The sequence below is a fragment of the Oncorhynchus mykiss genome, chromosome 25 (assembly GCF_013265735.2).
Source record: "Oncorhynchus mykiss isolate Arlee chromosome 25, USDA_OmykA_1.1, whole genome shotgun sequence".
Lineage (NCBI taxonomy): Eukaryota > Metazoa > Chordata > Actinopteri > Salmoniformes > Salmonidae > Oncorhynchus > Oncorhynchus mykiss.
In genome coordinates this window covers 35,543,323-35,560,481 of record NC_048589.1, presented here as the reverse complement: position 1 = coordinate 35,560,481, position 17,159 = coordinate 35,543,323, and the positions used below count along the sequence as shown (strand labels likewise).

The following is a 17,159-nucleotide window of genomic DNA, read 5'->3' as shown; positions in this document are numbered from 1 at the left end:
TAACTATGCAGAATTAACCCTGTAACTACGCAGAATTAACCCTGTAAATAGTGAGAATTAACCCTGTAAATAGTGAGAACTAAGCAGAATTAATAATATGTTGATTTTTGAAGGGAAACTATGAGATCTTGTTGCAGTCCAGCAAGCCTACAGTACATTGCAGGATGGGTCTTGCCTGAACCTGTGCTTTGCAGCATCTCTGAGTAGAGTTGTTGAGTCTGTCTAAGATTTAATTAAAAGTAGTAATAGTGATCGGGGAGGCTCAGAAGCTCCTCTGAAAAGGAAGGCATTGGAAAATCTCTCTTAGACACACACACACACACACACACACACACACACACACACAAACACACACACACACACACGGAGAGGAGAGGAGAGGAGAGGAGAGGAGAGGAGAGGAGAGGAGAGGAGAGGAGAGGAGAGGAGAGGAGAGGAGAGGAGAGGAGAGGAGAGGAGAGGAGAGGAGAGGGGCATTTCAACCCTCTTCTTTTCTTCTTAGAACACAGAACAGATTCCTGGAATCCACTCACACACATTGGTCACTCAGGGTCCATCCATTTTACCAGGGCTCATAGGGCTCTGATCAAAAGTAGTGCACTATGTAGGGAATATGATGCCATGTAGGACACTGCCTCAGTCACTCACGCCTAGAATAACACTGATTAAAGCTAGGGTAGAGATGGGGAACTCAGGGAAGGAGGTTGTTAGTGGTGGTTAGTGGTTGAATGACTCCTCACCTCAAGGTCAAAATACTTTAGAATGAGTCCAAAGAAAGGTATAACCAAGCCAAGTGGGAGAGGAATCAGAGGAGTCAGGGGAGTCAGAGGAGTCAGAGGAGTCAGCGGAGTCAGAGGAGTCAGGGGAGTCAGAGGAGTCAGGGGAGTCAGAGGAGTCAGGGGAGTCAGAGGAGTCAAAGGAGTCAGGGGAGTCAGAGGAGTCAGGGGAGTCAGAGGAGTCAGAGGAGTCAGGGGAGTCAGAGGAGTCAGAGGAGTCAGAGGAGTCAGAGGAGTAAACAGAAGTCTTCACCACGTTACTTTAACCTTTAACTGTAGAAACGGTTCCTAAGCTTTTTTAGCAAGCCAAGATGACAACTAAGGGCCGTAGGCGGTACTTATAAAATGTCATTTCCATTGAAGTAGCTCGCACATCCAAGTTAGAAAGCAGAGGAGGTCAAAGGTTAGAGTTCAGAGGTTATGGGACTGAGACTTGAGCTGTATAAGTTCCTCGAAGGCTGACGGCTGACACAGTACTGTGTGTGTGTCTGTTTATGTGTCTTTGTCTGTGTGTGCGTGTGTCCCTAAGTTTGTGTCCCTAAGTGTGTGTGTGTGTGCATGCGTGCATGTGTGTCTGTAGGGCTTTGTGCCTGTCTCCAGCCCCCCTGGTTACCACGGGGATCAACAGGTGCTGGCCATGTCATGTATCCAGAAGCTGTTCACTCTGACTGACTTCAGAATCTGCTTACGGCTGTCATATTTCACCAAGCTACTCAATTGTAAGAACATAGTCTAAGATTAATATATTCCTGTAAAATGCTCAGTTTTTAAGTTAATAAGATAAAAATGGTATACCTTTCCCTTTTAAGATTGAGTCTTGTGTTTAGAAGGTTAAGCAGAGAGGAGTCCTAATGCTGTAAGTCTGTGATGACACTTCTCTCCTTTCTACATTGAGGAATCCAGAAGGGCTGATAGTGTCCAGAGAGGGAGGAGGACCGACAGGGAGATAGTGACAGACAGGATAACAGACTGGACGAGAGACAGACATCTCATCCAATAACAGCTGAGCTCAGTGATAGACACCAGTGCTGTTAACACCTGTTAAGACATGAACTGTGACAACTGTTACAGCTCCATGGATTGATGTTGAACTGAAACACTGTATGGTTCAAAGAAATGCTGAAAATGAGGTGGCAAACAAGTCAGGCTGCTCAGCTGATTGGTTGATTGGCTGACACACTGTAAATGGTGACATTTTGCAACTAAAAAACAACAGAAAAAGTATTTGGAGAACCTTAAATGATATCATGGGCAGAAAAGCCAATTCAACTCCATAATTAATTGAAGTCGATGGGTCATTTAAAAAATACACTTTTAATATTGCCAATAACTTCAATGACTATTTCACTAGTAAAGTGGAAATGACAACATTAACCAGTAAACCATCCTATTTGTGAAAAAAATATCTAATAATGAAGAAAGGGGATTGTTGTTTATAATTTGGCCAAGTTAGTGTGGGAGAGGTGGGAAAACTATTGTTATCCATCACTAATGATGAACCACCAGATATAGACAACCTAGATGGGAAACTATTGTTATCCATCACTACTGATGAACCACCAGATATAGACAACCTAGATGGGAAACTATTGTTATCCATCACTAATGATAAACCACCAGATATAGACAACCTAGATGGGAAACTATTGTTATCCATCAATAATGATAACCCACCAGATATAGACAACCTAGATGGGAAACTATTGTTATCCATCACTAATGATAAACCACCAGATATAGACAACCTAGATGGGAAACTATAGTTATCCATCACTAATGATAAACAACCAGATATAGACAACCTAGGTAGGAAACTATTGTTATCCATCAATAATGATAAACCACCAGATATAGACAACCTAGATGGGAAACTATAGTTATCCATCACTAATGATAAACCACCAGATATAGACAACCTAGATGGGAAACTATTGTTATCCTTCAATAATGATAAACCACCAGATATAGACAACCTAGATGGGAAACTATTGTTATCCTTCAATAATGATAAACCACCAGATATAGACAACCTAGATGGGAAACTATTGTTATCCACAAGTTCATCTGACTCTGGGAAAGTAGATAAAATCCTGACGTTTCCCTTTAACTGCTTCACTTCTAGCTGCCATGAGAAATATTACTGTGATGAAAAATTAAATAATTAATTAAATAACATTCAGCTCAGACACCCATACATACCCCACAAGACATGCCACATGGGGTCTCTTCACAGTCCCCAAGTCCAGAACTAATTCATGGCAACAAACAGTTTTATACAGAGCCATAATCACATGGAACTTCCTACCATCTCCTATTACTCAAACAGGAAAATGACCTTTAAAAAAAGATGAAACAACATCTCATGAAACAGCGAGGACTGTGAGGAGAATCACACAGACACACTAACACACAGACACACTAACACACAGACACACCATCACACAGACACACTAACACACAGACACACCATCACACAGACACACCATAAAACAGACACACTAACACAGAGACACTCTAACAAACAGACACACTAACAGACACTCTAACACACAGACACACTAACACACAGACACACTAACACACAGACACACTAACACACAGACACACTAACACACAGACACACTAACACACAGACACACCATAAAACAGACACACTAACACAGACACACTAACAGACACTCTAACACACAGACACACTAACACACAGACACACTAACAGACACTCTAACACACAGACACACTAACACACAGACACACTAACACACAGACACACCATCAAACAGACACACTAACACAGAGACACTCTAACAAACAGACACACTAACAGACACTCTAACACACAGACACACTAACACACAGACACACCATCAAAGAGACACACTACCACACAGACACACTAACAAACAGACACTCGAACACACAGACACACTAACACACAGACACTCTAACACACAGACACTCTAACACACAGACACACTAACACACAGACACTCTAACACACAGATACTCTAACACAGAGACAATCTAACACACAGACACTCTAACACACAGACATTCTAACACACAGACACTCTAACACACAGACACTCTAACAAACAGACACTCGAACACACAGACACACTAACACACAGACACTCTAACACACAGACACTCGAACACACAGACACACTAACACACAGACACTCTAACACACAGACACTCTAACACACAGACACTCTAACACACAGACACTCTAACACACAGACACTCTAACACAGAGACACTCTAACACACAGACACTCTAACACACAGACACTCTAACACACAGACACTCTAACACACAGACACTCTAACACACAGACACTCTAACACACAGACACTCTAACACACAGACACTCGAACACAGAGACACTCTAACACACAGACACTCGAACACACAGACACACTAACACACAGACACTCTAACACACAGACACACTAACACACAGACACTCTAACACAGAGACACTCTAACACACAGACACTCGAACACACAGACACACTAACACACAGACACTCTAACACACAGACACGCTAACACACAGACACTCTAACACACAGACACTCTAACACAGAGACACTCTAACACACAGACACTCTAACACACAGACACTCTAACACACAGACACTCTAACACACAGACACTCTAACACAGAGACACTCTAACACACAGACACTCTAACACACAGACACTCTAACACACAGACACTCTAACACACAGACACTCTAACACACATTTTTTTGTTGTACTGTCCTTGCCGATCAGTGTTTTGTTACTTGTCATGTTTTGTGTTTTTTGTGTGACCCAGAAAGAGTACCTGATACTTCTGCAAAAGCTAATAGGGATCCAAATAAAGAAATAACGAAATAAACATACTAATATCTGACAACTCTGAGTTGTTAAACCTGAAAATGCAGCAAGCAATAATACACAGGCAGCTAAGCATCCTCCCATGACTTTGTACCTGCATTCTACACCTTTTTGCAGAGCCTATGAAATCTGCTGCTGATCAGCAGGGTAGCCATACTGCTGTACTGTCTTATGGTAATTAGAGAGGGGGTGGGAGAGAAAGAGAGAGAGATATAGTCCTTTCTCTCTAATCTTCCAGTCTAACAGCTTATTTCACAACTTCCAGCGTCCCTTGCCCTGTCCTCATTCTATGGTTGAAGGCTCAACACGCTTCCTTAAAATATTATGCAGTGCACTCAAAGACAGAAGCCTTTTGCCATCTATTGACGGCACTCTAGGTGACCTCATTGACAAGAGTTAATCTCATTATGTCCTCAGGGTCAAGCTTAAAGAAGATATTAATCTCATTATGTCCTCAGGGTCAGGCTTTAAGAAGATATTAATCTCATTATGTCCTCAGGGTCAGGCTTAAAGAAGATATTAATCTCATTATGTCTTCAGGGTCAGGTTTAAAGAAGATATTAATCTCATTATGTCCTCAGGGTCAGGCTTAAAGAAGATATTAATCTCATTATGTCTTCAGGGTCAGGTTTAAAGAAGATATTAATCTCATTATGTCCTCAGGGTCAGGCTTAAAGAAGATATTAATCTCATTATGTCCTCAGGGTCAGGCTTAAAGAAGATATTAATCTCATTATGTCCTCAGGGTCAGGCTTAAAGAAGATATTAATCTCATTATGATCTCAGGGTCAGGCTTAAAGAAGATATTCATCTCATTATGTCCTCAGGGTCAGGCTTAAAGAAGATATTCATCTCATTATGTCCTCAGGGTCAGGCTTAAAGAAGATATTAATCTCATTATGTCCTCAGGGTCAGACTTAAAGAAGATATTAATCTCATTATGTCCTCAGGGTCAGGCTTAAAGAAGATATTAATCTCATTATGTCCTCAGGGTCAGGCTTAAAGAAGATATTAATCTCATTATGTCCTCAGGGTCAGGCTTAAAGAAGATATTAATCTCATTATGTCCTCAGGGTCAGGCTTAAAGAAGATATTAATCTCATTATGTCCTCAGGGTCAGGCTTAAAGAAGATATTCATCTCATTATGTCCTCAGGGTCAGGCTTAAAGAAGATATTAATCTCATTATGTCCTCAGGGTCAGGCTTAAAGAAGATATTAATCTCATTATGTCCTCAGGGTCAGGCTTAAAGAAGATATTAATCTCATTATGTCCTCAGGGTCAGGCTTTAAGAAGATATTAATCTCATTATGTCCTCAGGGTCAGGCTTTAGGAAGATATTAATCTCATTATGTCCTCAGGGTCAGGCTTAAAGAAGATATTAATCTCATTATGTCCTCAGGGTCAGGGATTTAAGAATATATTAATCTCATTATGTCCTCAGGGTCAGGCTTTAAGAAGATATTAATCTCATTATGTCCTCAGGGTCAGGCTTTAAGAAGATATTAATCTCATTATGTCCTCAGGGTCAGGCTTTAAGAATATATTAATCTCATTATGTCCTCAGGGTCAGGCTTAAAGAAGATATTAATCTCATTATGTCCTCAGGGTCAGGCTTAAAGAAGATATTAATCTCATTATGTCCTCAGGGTCAGGGATTTAAGAATATATTAATCTCATTATGTCCTCAGGGTCAGGCTTAAAGAAGATATTAATCTCATTATGTCCTCAGGGTCAGGGATTTAAGAATATATTAATCTCATTATGTCCTCAGGGTCAGGCTTAAAGAAGATATTAATCTCATTATGTCCTCAGGGTCAGGCTTTAAGAAGATATTAATCTCATTATGATCTCAGGGTCAGGCTTAAAGAAGATATTAATCTCATTATGTCCTCAGGGTCAGGCTTAAATAATATATTAATCTCATTATGTCCTCAGGGTCAGGCTTAAAGAAGATATTAATCTCATTATGTCCTCAGGGTGAGGCTTTAAGAAGATATTAATCTCATTATGTCCTCAGGGTCAGGCTTAAAGAAGATATTAATCTCATTATGTCCTCAGGGTCAGGCTTAAAGAAGATATTAATCTCATTATGATCTCAGGGTCAGGCTTAAATAATATATTAATCTCATTATGTCCTCAGGGTCAGGCTTAAATAATATATTAATCTCATTATGTCCTCAGGGTCAGGCTTTAAGAAGATATTAATCTCATTATGTCCTCAGGGTCAGGCTTAAAGAAGATATTCATCTCATTATGTCCTCAGGGTCAGGCTTTAAGAATATATTAATCTCATTATGTCCTCAGGGTCAGGCTTTAAGAATATATTAATCTCATTATGTCCTCAGGGTCAGGCTTAAAGAAGATATTAATCTCATTATGTCCTCAGGGTCAGGCTTAAAGAAGATATTAATCTCATTATGATCTCAGGGTCAGGTTTAAAGAAGATATTAATCTCATTATGTCCTCAGGGTCAGGCTTAAAGAAGATATTAATCTCATTATGTCCTCAGGGTCAGGCTTTAGGAAGATATTAATCTCATTATGTCTTCAGGGTCAGGTTTAAAGAAGATATTAATCTCATTATGTCCTCAGGGTCAGGCTTTAAAAAGATATTAATCTCATTATGTCCTCAGGGTCAGGCTTAAAGAAGATATTAATCTCATTATGTCCTCAGGGTCAGGCTTAAAGAAGATATTCATCTCATTATGTCCTCAGGGTCAGACTTTAAGAAGATATTATTCTCATTATGTCCTCAGGGTGAGGCTTTAAGAAGATATTAATCTCATTATGTCCTCAGGGTCAGGCTTAAAGAAGATATTAATCTCATTATGTCCTCAGGGTCAGGCTTAAAGAAGATATTAATCTCATTATGAATACTTGACCACATGTCAAGTAGTAACTAGCTAACCATCACTAATATAGAAAAACAGCTATTTTACTAAGCGCACGCACGCACGCGCGCACACACACACACACACACACACACACACACACACATAGCTGGTGGGTGGAGGTCTGTGTTGTTGCTGAGTGTGTTCTCTCTGGGCAGGGGGAGACTGTTGAGTTCTAGTCAGTCATGTTATTGCTGTTTGGAAAGATTGCGTCACACCCATGCCATACACACACACACACACACACGTTATTGCTGTTTGGAAAATGGTTTCACGCTCCTCATCGCTCCCTTGCCAAGTTAGGAGTGTTTTAGTCACTGACCCACTTTGGGCTGGAAAACCACTTGAAATGGTTGTCTGTCTCTGTGACACAGCTTTAGTGTGTAGAGAAGTGTGTGTGATAGGTTGAAAAGAGACAGAGAAGAAGACCCTCCACAGGCCACTGAGCTACAGGGAAATGTCCTGGTGTTATCAGAAGTCATATAGTCTTCTGTAGTTCAGTTAGTAGAGCATGGTCCTCTGTAGTTCAGTTAGTAGAGCATGGTCCTCTGTAGTTCAGTTAGTAGAACATGGTCCTCTGTAGTTCAGTTAGTAGAACATGGTCCTCTGTAGTTCAATTAGTAGAACATGGTCCTCTGTAGTTCAATTAGAAGAACATGGTCCTCTGTAGCTCCGTTAGTAGAGCACAGTCCTCTGTAGTCCAGTTAGTAGAACATGGTTCTCTGTAGCTCAGCTAGTAGAACATTGTCCTCTATAGTTCAGTTAGTAGAACATGGTCCTCTCTAGTTCAGTTAGTAGAACATGGTCCTCTGTAGTTCAGTTAGTAGAACATGGTCCTCTGTAGTTCAGTTTGTAGAACATGGTCCTCTGTAGTTCAGTTAGTAGAACATGGTCCTCTGTAGCTCAGCTAGTAGAACATGGTCCTCTGTAGTTCAGTTAGTAGAACATGGTCCTCTGTAGCTCAGCTAGTATAACATGGTCCTCTGTAGTTCAGTTAGTAGAACATGGTCCTCTGTAGTTCAGTTTGTAGAACATGGTCCTCTGTAGTTCAGTTAGTAGAACATGGTCCTCTGTAGTTCAGTTAGTAGAACATGGTCCTCTGTAGTTCAGTTTGTAGAACATGGTCCTCTGTAGTTCAGTTAGTAGAACATGGTCCTCTGTAGTTCAGTTAGTAGAACATGGTCCTCTGTAGTTCAGTTTGTAGAACATGGTCCTCTGTAGTTCAGTTAGTAGAACATGGTCCTCTGTAGTTCAGTTAGTAGAACATGGTCCTCTGTAGCTCAGCTAGTAGAACATGGTCCTCTGTAGCTCAGCTAGTAGAACATGGTCCTCTGTAGCTCAGCTAGTAGAACATGGTCCTCTGTAGCTCAGTTAGTGGAGCATGGTGCTTACAACGCCAGGATATTGGGTTTGATTCCCGGGACCACCCATATATAAAATGCATGCATGCATGATTTTAAGTCGCTATGGATAAAAGTGTATGCTAAATGGCATATATTATATCTATATTATAAACAGGGTGGTTCAGGCACTGATTGCTGGTTGGCTAACACACCACGGGTATGACAAAACATTTATTTTTACTGCTCTAATTACATTGGTAACCAGTTTATAATAGCAATAACGGCACCTCCGGGGTTTGTGGTATATGGCCAAAATACAACGGCTAAGGGCTGTTTCCAGGAACTCCACGTTGCGTCGTACATAAAAACATCCCTTAGCTGTGGTATATTGGTCAAATCCCACACCTCCTCGTGCCTTATTGCTTAATTATACCATGACAGTGCTCCGTACCAAAGCAATGCAAAGATAATTGGTTTTATCATGAGCAGTGAAAACTCAATATATACAATTGAAATCGGAAGTTTACAAACACTTAGATTAGAGTCATTAATACTTGTTTTTCAACCACTCCACAAATGTATTGTTAACAAACTATAGTTTTGGCAAGTCGGTTAGGACATCTACTTTGTGCATGACACAAGTCATTTTTCAAACAATTGTTTACAGACAGATTATTTCACTTATTTCACTTGTATCACTATTCCAGTGGGTCAGAAGTTTACATACACTAAATTGACTGTGCTTTTAAACAGCTTGGAGAAATACAGAAAATGATGTCATGGCTTTAGAAGCTTCTGATAGGCTAATTGACATTTGAGTCAATTGGAGGTGTACCTGTGGATGTATTTCAAGGCCTACCTTCAAACTCAATGCCTCTTTGCTTGACATCATGGGAATATCTAAAGAAATCAGCCAACACCTAAAAAAAAAACTTGTAGACCTCCACAAGTCTGGTTCATCCTTGGGAGCAATTTCCAAACGCCTGAAGGTACCACGTTCGCCTGTACAAACAATAGTACGCAAGTATAAACAACATGGAACCACACAGCCGTCATACCGCTCAGGAAGGAGACGTGTTCTGTCTCCTAGAGATGAACTTACTGTGGTGCAAAAAGTGCAAATCAATCCCAGAACAACAGCAACGGACCTTGTGAAGATGCTGGAGGAAACAGGTACAAAAGTATCTATATCCACAGTAAAATGAGTCCTATATCGACATAACCTGAAAGGCCGCTCAGCATGGAAGAACCCACTGGTACAAAACCGCCATATAAAATCCAGACTACGGTTTGCAACTGCACATGGGGACAAAGATCGTACTTTTTGGAGAAATGTCCTCTGGTCTGATGAAACAAACATAGAACTGTTTGACCATAATGACCATTGTTATATTCGGAGGAAAAAGGGAGAGGCTTACAAGCCGAAGAACACCATCCCATCCGTGAAGCACGGGGATGGCAGCATCATGGTGTGGGGGTTGCTTTGCTGCAGGAGGGACTGGTGCACTTCACAAAATAGATGAGGTAGGAATATTGCGTGGATATATTGAAGCAAAATCTCAAGACATCAGTCAAGAAGTTAAAGCTTGGTCGCAAATGGGTCTTCCAAATGGACAATGACCCCAAGCATACTTCCATAATTGTTGCAAAATGGCTTAAGGACAACAAAGTCAAGGTATTGGAGCGGCCATCACAAAGCCCTGACCTCAATCCTATATATATTTGTGGACAGAACTGAAAAGGCGTGTGCGAGCAAGGAGGTCTACAAACTTGACTCAGTTACACCAGGTCTGTCTGGAGGAATGGGCCAAAATTCACTCAACTTACTGTGGGAAGCTTGTGGAAGGCTACGCGATACGTTTGACCCAAGTTAAACAATTTATGGGAATGTGTTGAAAGAAATAAAAGCTGAAAGAAATCATTCTCTCTACTATTATTCTGACATTTCACATTCTTGAAATAAAGTGGTGATCCTAACTGACCTAAGACAGGGAACTTGTACTAGGATTAAATGTCAGGAATTGTGAAAAACTGAGTTTAAATGTATTTGGCTGTATGGTGTATGTAAACTTCCGAATTCAACTGTATATGTAGCAGCTAGGCAGAAGCAGTCCCTGAACAAAGTGAGTTTCATTTGGTTGACATTTGGTTGCTTACTAACAACGTTACTCTGAACATTATTAGAATGTTTTGGAACAAACATGACATTCTGACAACACCAACAGAAAGCTTTAATGTCATGTTACAATTCATCATTCTAAGAAATATCCCTCGTAAATGTTGCTATGCTGTTCCTGGAATTATTTTATAAGGTTCTCTCTCAGAACACGTAGAGAAACTGGACAAATCTAGCTTAGAGAAAGTCTATTTCCACACACACACACACACACACACACACACACACACACACACACACACACACACACACACACACACACACACACACACACACACACACACACACACACACACACACCTGTATTTTCACTCAGGCACTCATTCACACGAGTCAGTAGTTTCTCTGCTTTAGTGCAGGGCTGTCTGCCAAGGACCAGACAGTTAACCATTTGTTGCAACACAGAGTCTATAAGCAGAACAGGGGAAACAACAAAAGGGAGGAGAAGAGGGATAGGAGGAGGGAGGTTTTAGGTGTCCATTCACAGGTAGTCTTTTATGTCAGTGGAATAAGCCAAAGAAAATTATGTTCCTAAACCGACCTACTGTTCCTAAACCAGCCTACTGTTTCTAAACCAGCCTACTGTTCTACTAAACCAGACTACTGTTCCTAAACCAGCCTACTGTTCCTAAACCAGCCTACTGTTCTATTAAACCAGCCTACTGTTTTACTAAACCAGCCTACTGTTCCTAAACCAGCCTACTGTTTCTAAACCAGCCTACTGTTCCTAAACCAGCCTACTGTTCCTAAACCAGCTTACTGTTCTATTAAACCAGCCTACTGTTCTACTAAACCAGCCTACTGTTCTATTAAACCAGCCTACTGTTTTTTTAAACCAGCCTACTGTTCCTAAACCAGCCTACATGCACACCAAATCAATGTAGGTCAAAACACACAGTGGCAAGGCTGCTCCGTGTGTGGAAAACTTAATCCCAAATCTTTATGATTTGTGATGCTAAAATTTGCACTACAGTTCTTACCTTCCCCTTGCACCAGTGGTTTCTTAATCCTGGTCCTGGGAACCTAAAGAAGTTCACATTTTTGTTTTTGCCCTAGCACTACACACCTGATTCCACTAGTCACTGGTTTGATCATTTTTATTTATTTAATTTCTCCTTTATTTAACCAGGTAGGCAAGTTGAGAACAAGTTCTCATTTACAATTGCGACCTGGCCAAGATAAAACAAAGCAGTTCGAAACATACAACAACACAGAGTTACACATGGAGTAAAACAAACATACAGTCAATAATACAGTAGAAAAATAAGTCTAAATACAATGTGAGCAAATTAGGTGAGATAAGGGAGGTAACGGCAAAAAAAAGGTCATGGTGGTGAAGTAAATACAATATAGAAAGTAAAACACTGGAATGGTAGATTTGCAGTGGAAGAATGTGCAAAGTAGAGATAGAAATAATGGGGTCCAAAGGAGAAAAATAAATAAATAAACACAGTATGGGAAGAGGTAGTTGTTTGGGCTAAATTATAGATGGGCTAATAATAATGACTTGATTAGTGTGTGTAGAGCTAGGTAAAAAATGAAATACGTGTTTCTTTGTGTCCCCAGGACCAGATGAAGAAACACTGCCTTAGACAGTACAAAGTAGCATTGGCACATGACGTTGATGCCCACAACTTCAAGTCAACATTCAAAAAATGTTGCGTGAAGGTTGTGTGTTTGCTGGGACTTTTCCCTTAGATAGTACTACTTTACCCATGATGCCCCCCTCTCTCCCTCACCTTCTCGGCCAGCAGCTCTCGGATCTTCCCCGCCTGCAGACGAAACCTGAGCAGCTGCATCTCCAGGGCAACACAACGCTTCTGCCAATCCACGCTACCCGCTCCTACTACGGAGCCTGCACCCGCCCTGCCACTCTCCAAGACGTCTGCCATGTTGACCGCACCGCTGCCCGACAGATGGACCCTGTCGCCTGGTAACCGACTGACCCGGACCTGCAGAGCAACACACACACACACAGTCAGAGCCAGAGCCAGGCCGCGGGAACGGAGCAGCAAAAAGTTACAATACGTGTCAGTTTTTGTACATTTTTTTGTTTTATCAAGTGAAAACAAGTGAAACCAAGTAAAAACCCTTTGAAGATCTTAGAGGGGAAATAGTGTTTAATAGTGTCCCCACTTCACTTCTCATGACTCAGTGGAACAATGTGAGAAAAACAAACACTCACCACTCAGAGAGGACTTCATGATGACACAGTTAAATACATGTTTCCTCTCTCACTACACACACAGCAGGCCAGGCTCTGTTTTTTAACCAAATAATTCCTAACCCAGTCCATGTGCCCCAGCCCCAGTATCAGTCCCCCATCAAGATCTCCCTAGTTTTGGATTATGTGTTGCCGAGCCATAGCCAAGCCATGCAATGCCTGGATCCCACCCCCATCCCCAACCCCAGCCCCCAACACAGCTTTCCCCAGCCCAGCCAGGCAATCCCTTCTTAATTACAGGGCAGAAGTGAAACAGGATCCAAGCCAGCACAATAGTGTCTTTCTGCATGACAGTCCCATCACGGATGTGGAGGCTGGAGGGGGGCTGTGTTTGTGAGTTATAGCTTAGCTAGCTAAACAAAGACAGGGGAAAAGAATGTGTGAGAGTGAGTGAATGGATAGAGCTCTGAATGTGGGGCGCTCAACTTATTTTTACCTGAGAGAAAGGGATCAGAGATTGACTAGTTGTCATTTTCTCAGACTAGATGGATATTCTCACATGTTTTATTCACAAAGGCTCAAATGTGAAATCAATGGGAGACAGTTGACTACAGTAACTAAGAGTGAATGTATAGCTCATCTATTACAATTGTTGTAGGTAGTGGTGTCTAAAAACAGACGGACTAGACAGACAAGACAGTCAGCCAGGCAGATAAACAGCCATCAAGCCAGTCAGTCAGTCATACAGCCTGCCAGCTAGACAAACAGCCAGACAGCCAGTCAGTCAGTCAGACAGACAAAAAGCCAAAAGGTCAGCCAGCCATCCAGCTAGCCAGACAGACAAACAGCCAACCAGTCAGTCAACTAACCAGCTAGCCAGCCAGACAAACAACTAGCCAGACAACCAGCCAGCCAGACATACAGAAAGCCAGTCAGTCATCCACCCTGCCAACCAGACAAACAGCTAGCCACACAAACAGCCAACCAGTCAGCCAGCCAGACAAACAGACAGACAGCCATCCAGTCAGCCAATCAGCGAGCCAGTCAGACAAACTGCCAGGCACCTATCCAGTCAAACAGCCCAACTATCCAGCTAGCTGACCAGACAAACAGCTAGCCACACAAACAGCCAACCAGTCAGCCAGCCAGACAAACAGCCAGCTAGACAAACAGACAGACAGCCATCCAGTCAGCCAATCAGCGAGCCAGTCAGACAAACTGCCAGCCACCTATCCAGACAAACAGCCCAACTATCCAGCTAGCCAACCAGACAAACAGCTAGCCACACAAACAGCCAACCAGTCAGCCAGCCAGACAAACAGCCAGCCCGTCAGCCAGCTAGACAAACAGCCAGCAAGCCAGTCAACCAGTCAACCAGACAGCCAGACCAACTACCAGCCAGCCAAAGATATAGCCATGGTCCTCCACTGTCAGCAGCAGTACAGCAGATGGTCAAAGCTCAAAGACCCAGCAGCTATAACTGAGCTATGTCTCTCTGTACTCTCTACAATTATCCTGCTCATAAATACAGGGCTAGCACCAGCTAGCAGGCTAATTACAGAAGCCATACATCCAGAGGTTCTTCTGGCCGACCACAAGGCCCAGACCCTGGCTCCATTCTCTATCTGGAGTTTGAAGTTTAGGAGAACCAGCCAGGCAGAGGCAAACCGGGGGTGTGAGGGAGGAGAGGTCAGCCCAAAGCAGACAGCCATGCTCGGCCCCGCCAGGCTAGCCTTGCGCAGCCCTGCTACTGTATACTCAGATAGCTAAGGCCAAACCAGGCCAACCCTTCTATGGTAGCTAGCTTAGATCAGCTGCTATGGTAGGTCCTACTAGTCTATTCAGTCTGACCAGTCCAAAGCAGCCCATCTATGGTAAGCCCAGCTCAGGTCAGCCCAGCCCAGGTCAGCCCAGGTCAGCCCAGCCCAGCCCAGGTCAGCCCAGCCCATGTCAGCCCATGTCAGCCCAGGTCAGCCCAGGTTAGCCCAGCCCATGTCAGCCTAGGTCAGCCCAGCCCAGGTCAGCCCAGCCTAGCCCAGGTCAGCCCAGCCCAGGTCAGGTCAGCCCAGGTCAGTCCAGCCCAGGTCAGCCCAGCCCAGGTCAGCCCAGCCCAGGTCAGCCCAGGTCAGGTCAGGCCAGGTCAGCCCAGGTCAGGTCAGCCCAGGTCAGGTCAGCCCAGGTCAGGTCAGCCCAGGTCAGGTCAGCCCAGGTCAGGGTAGCTAAGACACTTGGGTGCAAACAAAGTATTTTCTGGCAAAACACCTTAAGCACGTCCATGCTAATGCTCCCCAGAACAATTCCTTTAGTTCCTTCAGCACCACAGGCTTGTTTAAAATAGGGGGGGGTTGGGCAAGGGTCGTTCCCCTTCTCCTCTGGCTTTAGGGAGCCTGGGCTTGTGGGTCTTCCTTCAAAAATCTGCTCCCTTCTCCTCCAGCAGGAATAGCTTGAAACACTGTAGGCCAGAGAAAACACAAGCAAATGGCTGGATCCAAGATATATACCTAATATACATATGGACTACACTGACTCATTACTCTGAATACCACTGGCTCATTACTCTGAATACCACTGGCTCATTACTCTGAATACCACTGGCTCCAGGACAATGGCTATTGACTGAAATGTGTGGCAATCATCTCAGATACCTGAGATACCTACAAAGGTTTACATGTGTTATGGAGTCTACCTCACTGGCTAAAGATTTCAGACAATGTGGCTTCTAAGTGTTGAAACCCTCTTCAGTGCACCCACACTCACTCACACACACACACCGAACGGTTCCGTATTTCACTGAAATAATAAACGTTTTGTTTTCGAAATGAGAGTTTCAGGATTTGACCATATTAATGACCAAAAGCTCGTATTTGTGTGTTATTATGTTATAATTAAGTCTGATTTAATAGAGCAGTCTGACTGAGCAGCAGCAGGCCCGTAATCATTCATTCAAACAGCACTTTTGTGCGTTTTGCCAGCAGCTCTTCGCAAGCACAGCGCTGTTTATGACTTCAAGCCTATCAGCCTAATGGCTGGTGTTTCCAATGTGAAATGGCTAGCTAGTTAGCTGGGTGTGCGCTAATACCGTTTCAAACGTCACTCGCTCTGAGACTTGGAGTAGTTATTCCCCTTGCGCTGCAAGGGCCGCGGCTTATGTGGAGCGATGGGTAACAATGCTTCGAATGTGACTGTTGTCGATGCGTTCCTGGTTCGAGCCCAGGTAGGGGCGAGGAGAGGAACGGAAGCTATACTGTTACACTGGCAATACTATAGTGCCTATAAGAACATCCAATAGTCAAAGGTATATGAAATACAAATGGTATAGAGAGAAATAGTCCTATAATTCCTATAATAACTACAACCTAAAACATCTTACCTGTGAATATTGAAGTCTCATGTTAAAAGGAACCACCAACTTTCATATGTTCTCATGTTCTGAGCAAGGAACTTAAACTTTTTTACATGGCACATATTTTACATGGCACACATTTTTACATGGCACATACATGGCACATACATGGCACATATTGCATATTGGCACATATTACTTTCTTCTCCAACACTTTGTTTTTGCATTATTTAAACCAAATTGAACATGTTTCATTATTTATTTGAGGCTAAATTGATGTTATTGACGTATTATATTAAGTTAAAATAAGTGTTCATTCAGTATTGTTGTAATTGGCATTATTACAAATAAATAAATCGGCCGATTAATCGGTATCGGCTTTTTTGGTCCTCCAATAATCAGCATCGGTGTTGAAAAATCATAATCGGTCGACCTCTAACACACACACACAGTGCTGGTGTGATTAAGCAATTAGGTGATTGGACCATCCAATCATCCCAGTAGACATTTCAGATGACCAATTGTCTAAATCTGGGTCAACATGTGTGTGCATGTTTGAGAGAGAGAGAGAGAGAG

General features: G+C 42.6%; 1 protein-coding gene across 4 annotated transcripts in view; it reads right to left on the bottom strand.

Annotated features, from left to right (window-relative positions):
- Positions 1-17,159, bottom strand: part of LOC110504234 (pleckstrin homology domain-containing family H member 1) — a 71,905-nt gene that overhangs the window by 51,220 nt on the left and 3,526 nt on the right. For 3 of the 4 annotated variants that reach the window (XM_036962700.1, XM_036962702.1, XM_036962703.1), the window contains exon 2: positions 12,816-13,028. In XM_036962700.1, the coding sequence (XP_036818595.1) occupies positions 12,816-12,968 (153 nt within the window). In that variant the 5' untranslated portion in view covers positions 12,969-13,028. Of the gene's footprint in view, positions 1-12,815; positions 13,029-13,261; positions 13,446-17,159 lie in introns of those variants that run through there. The other variant, XM_036962701.1, reaches the window with a different exon arrangement.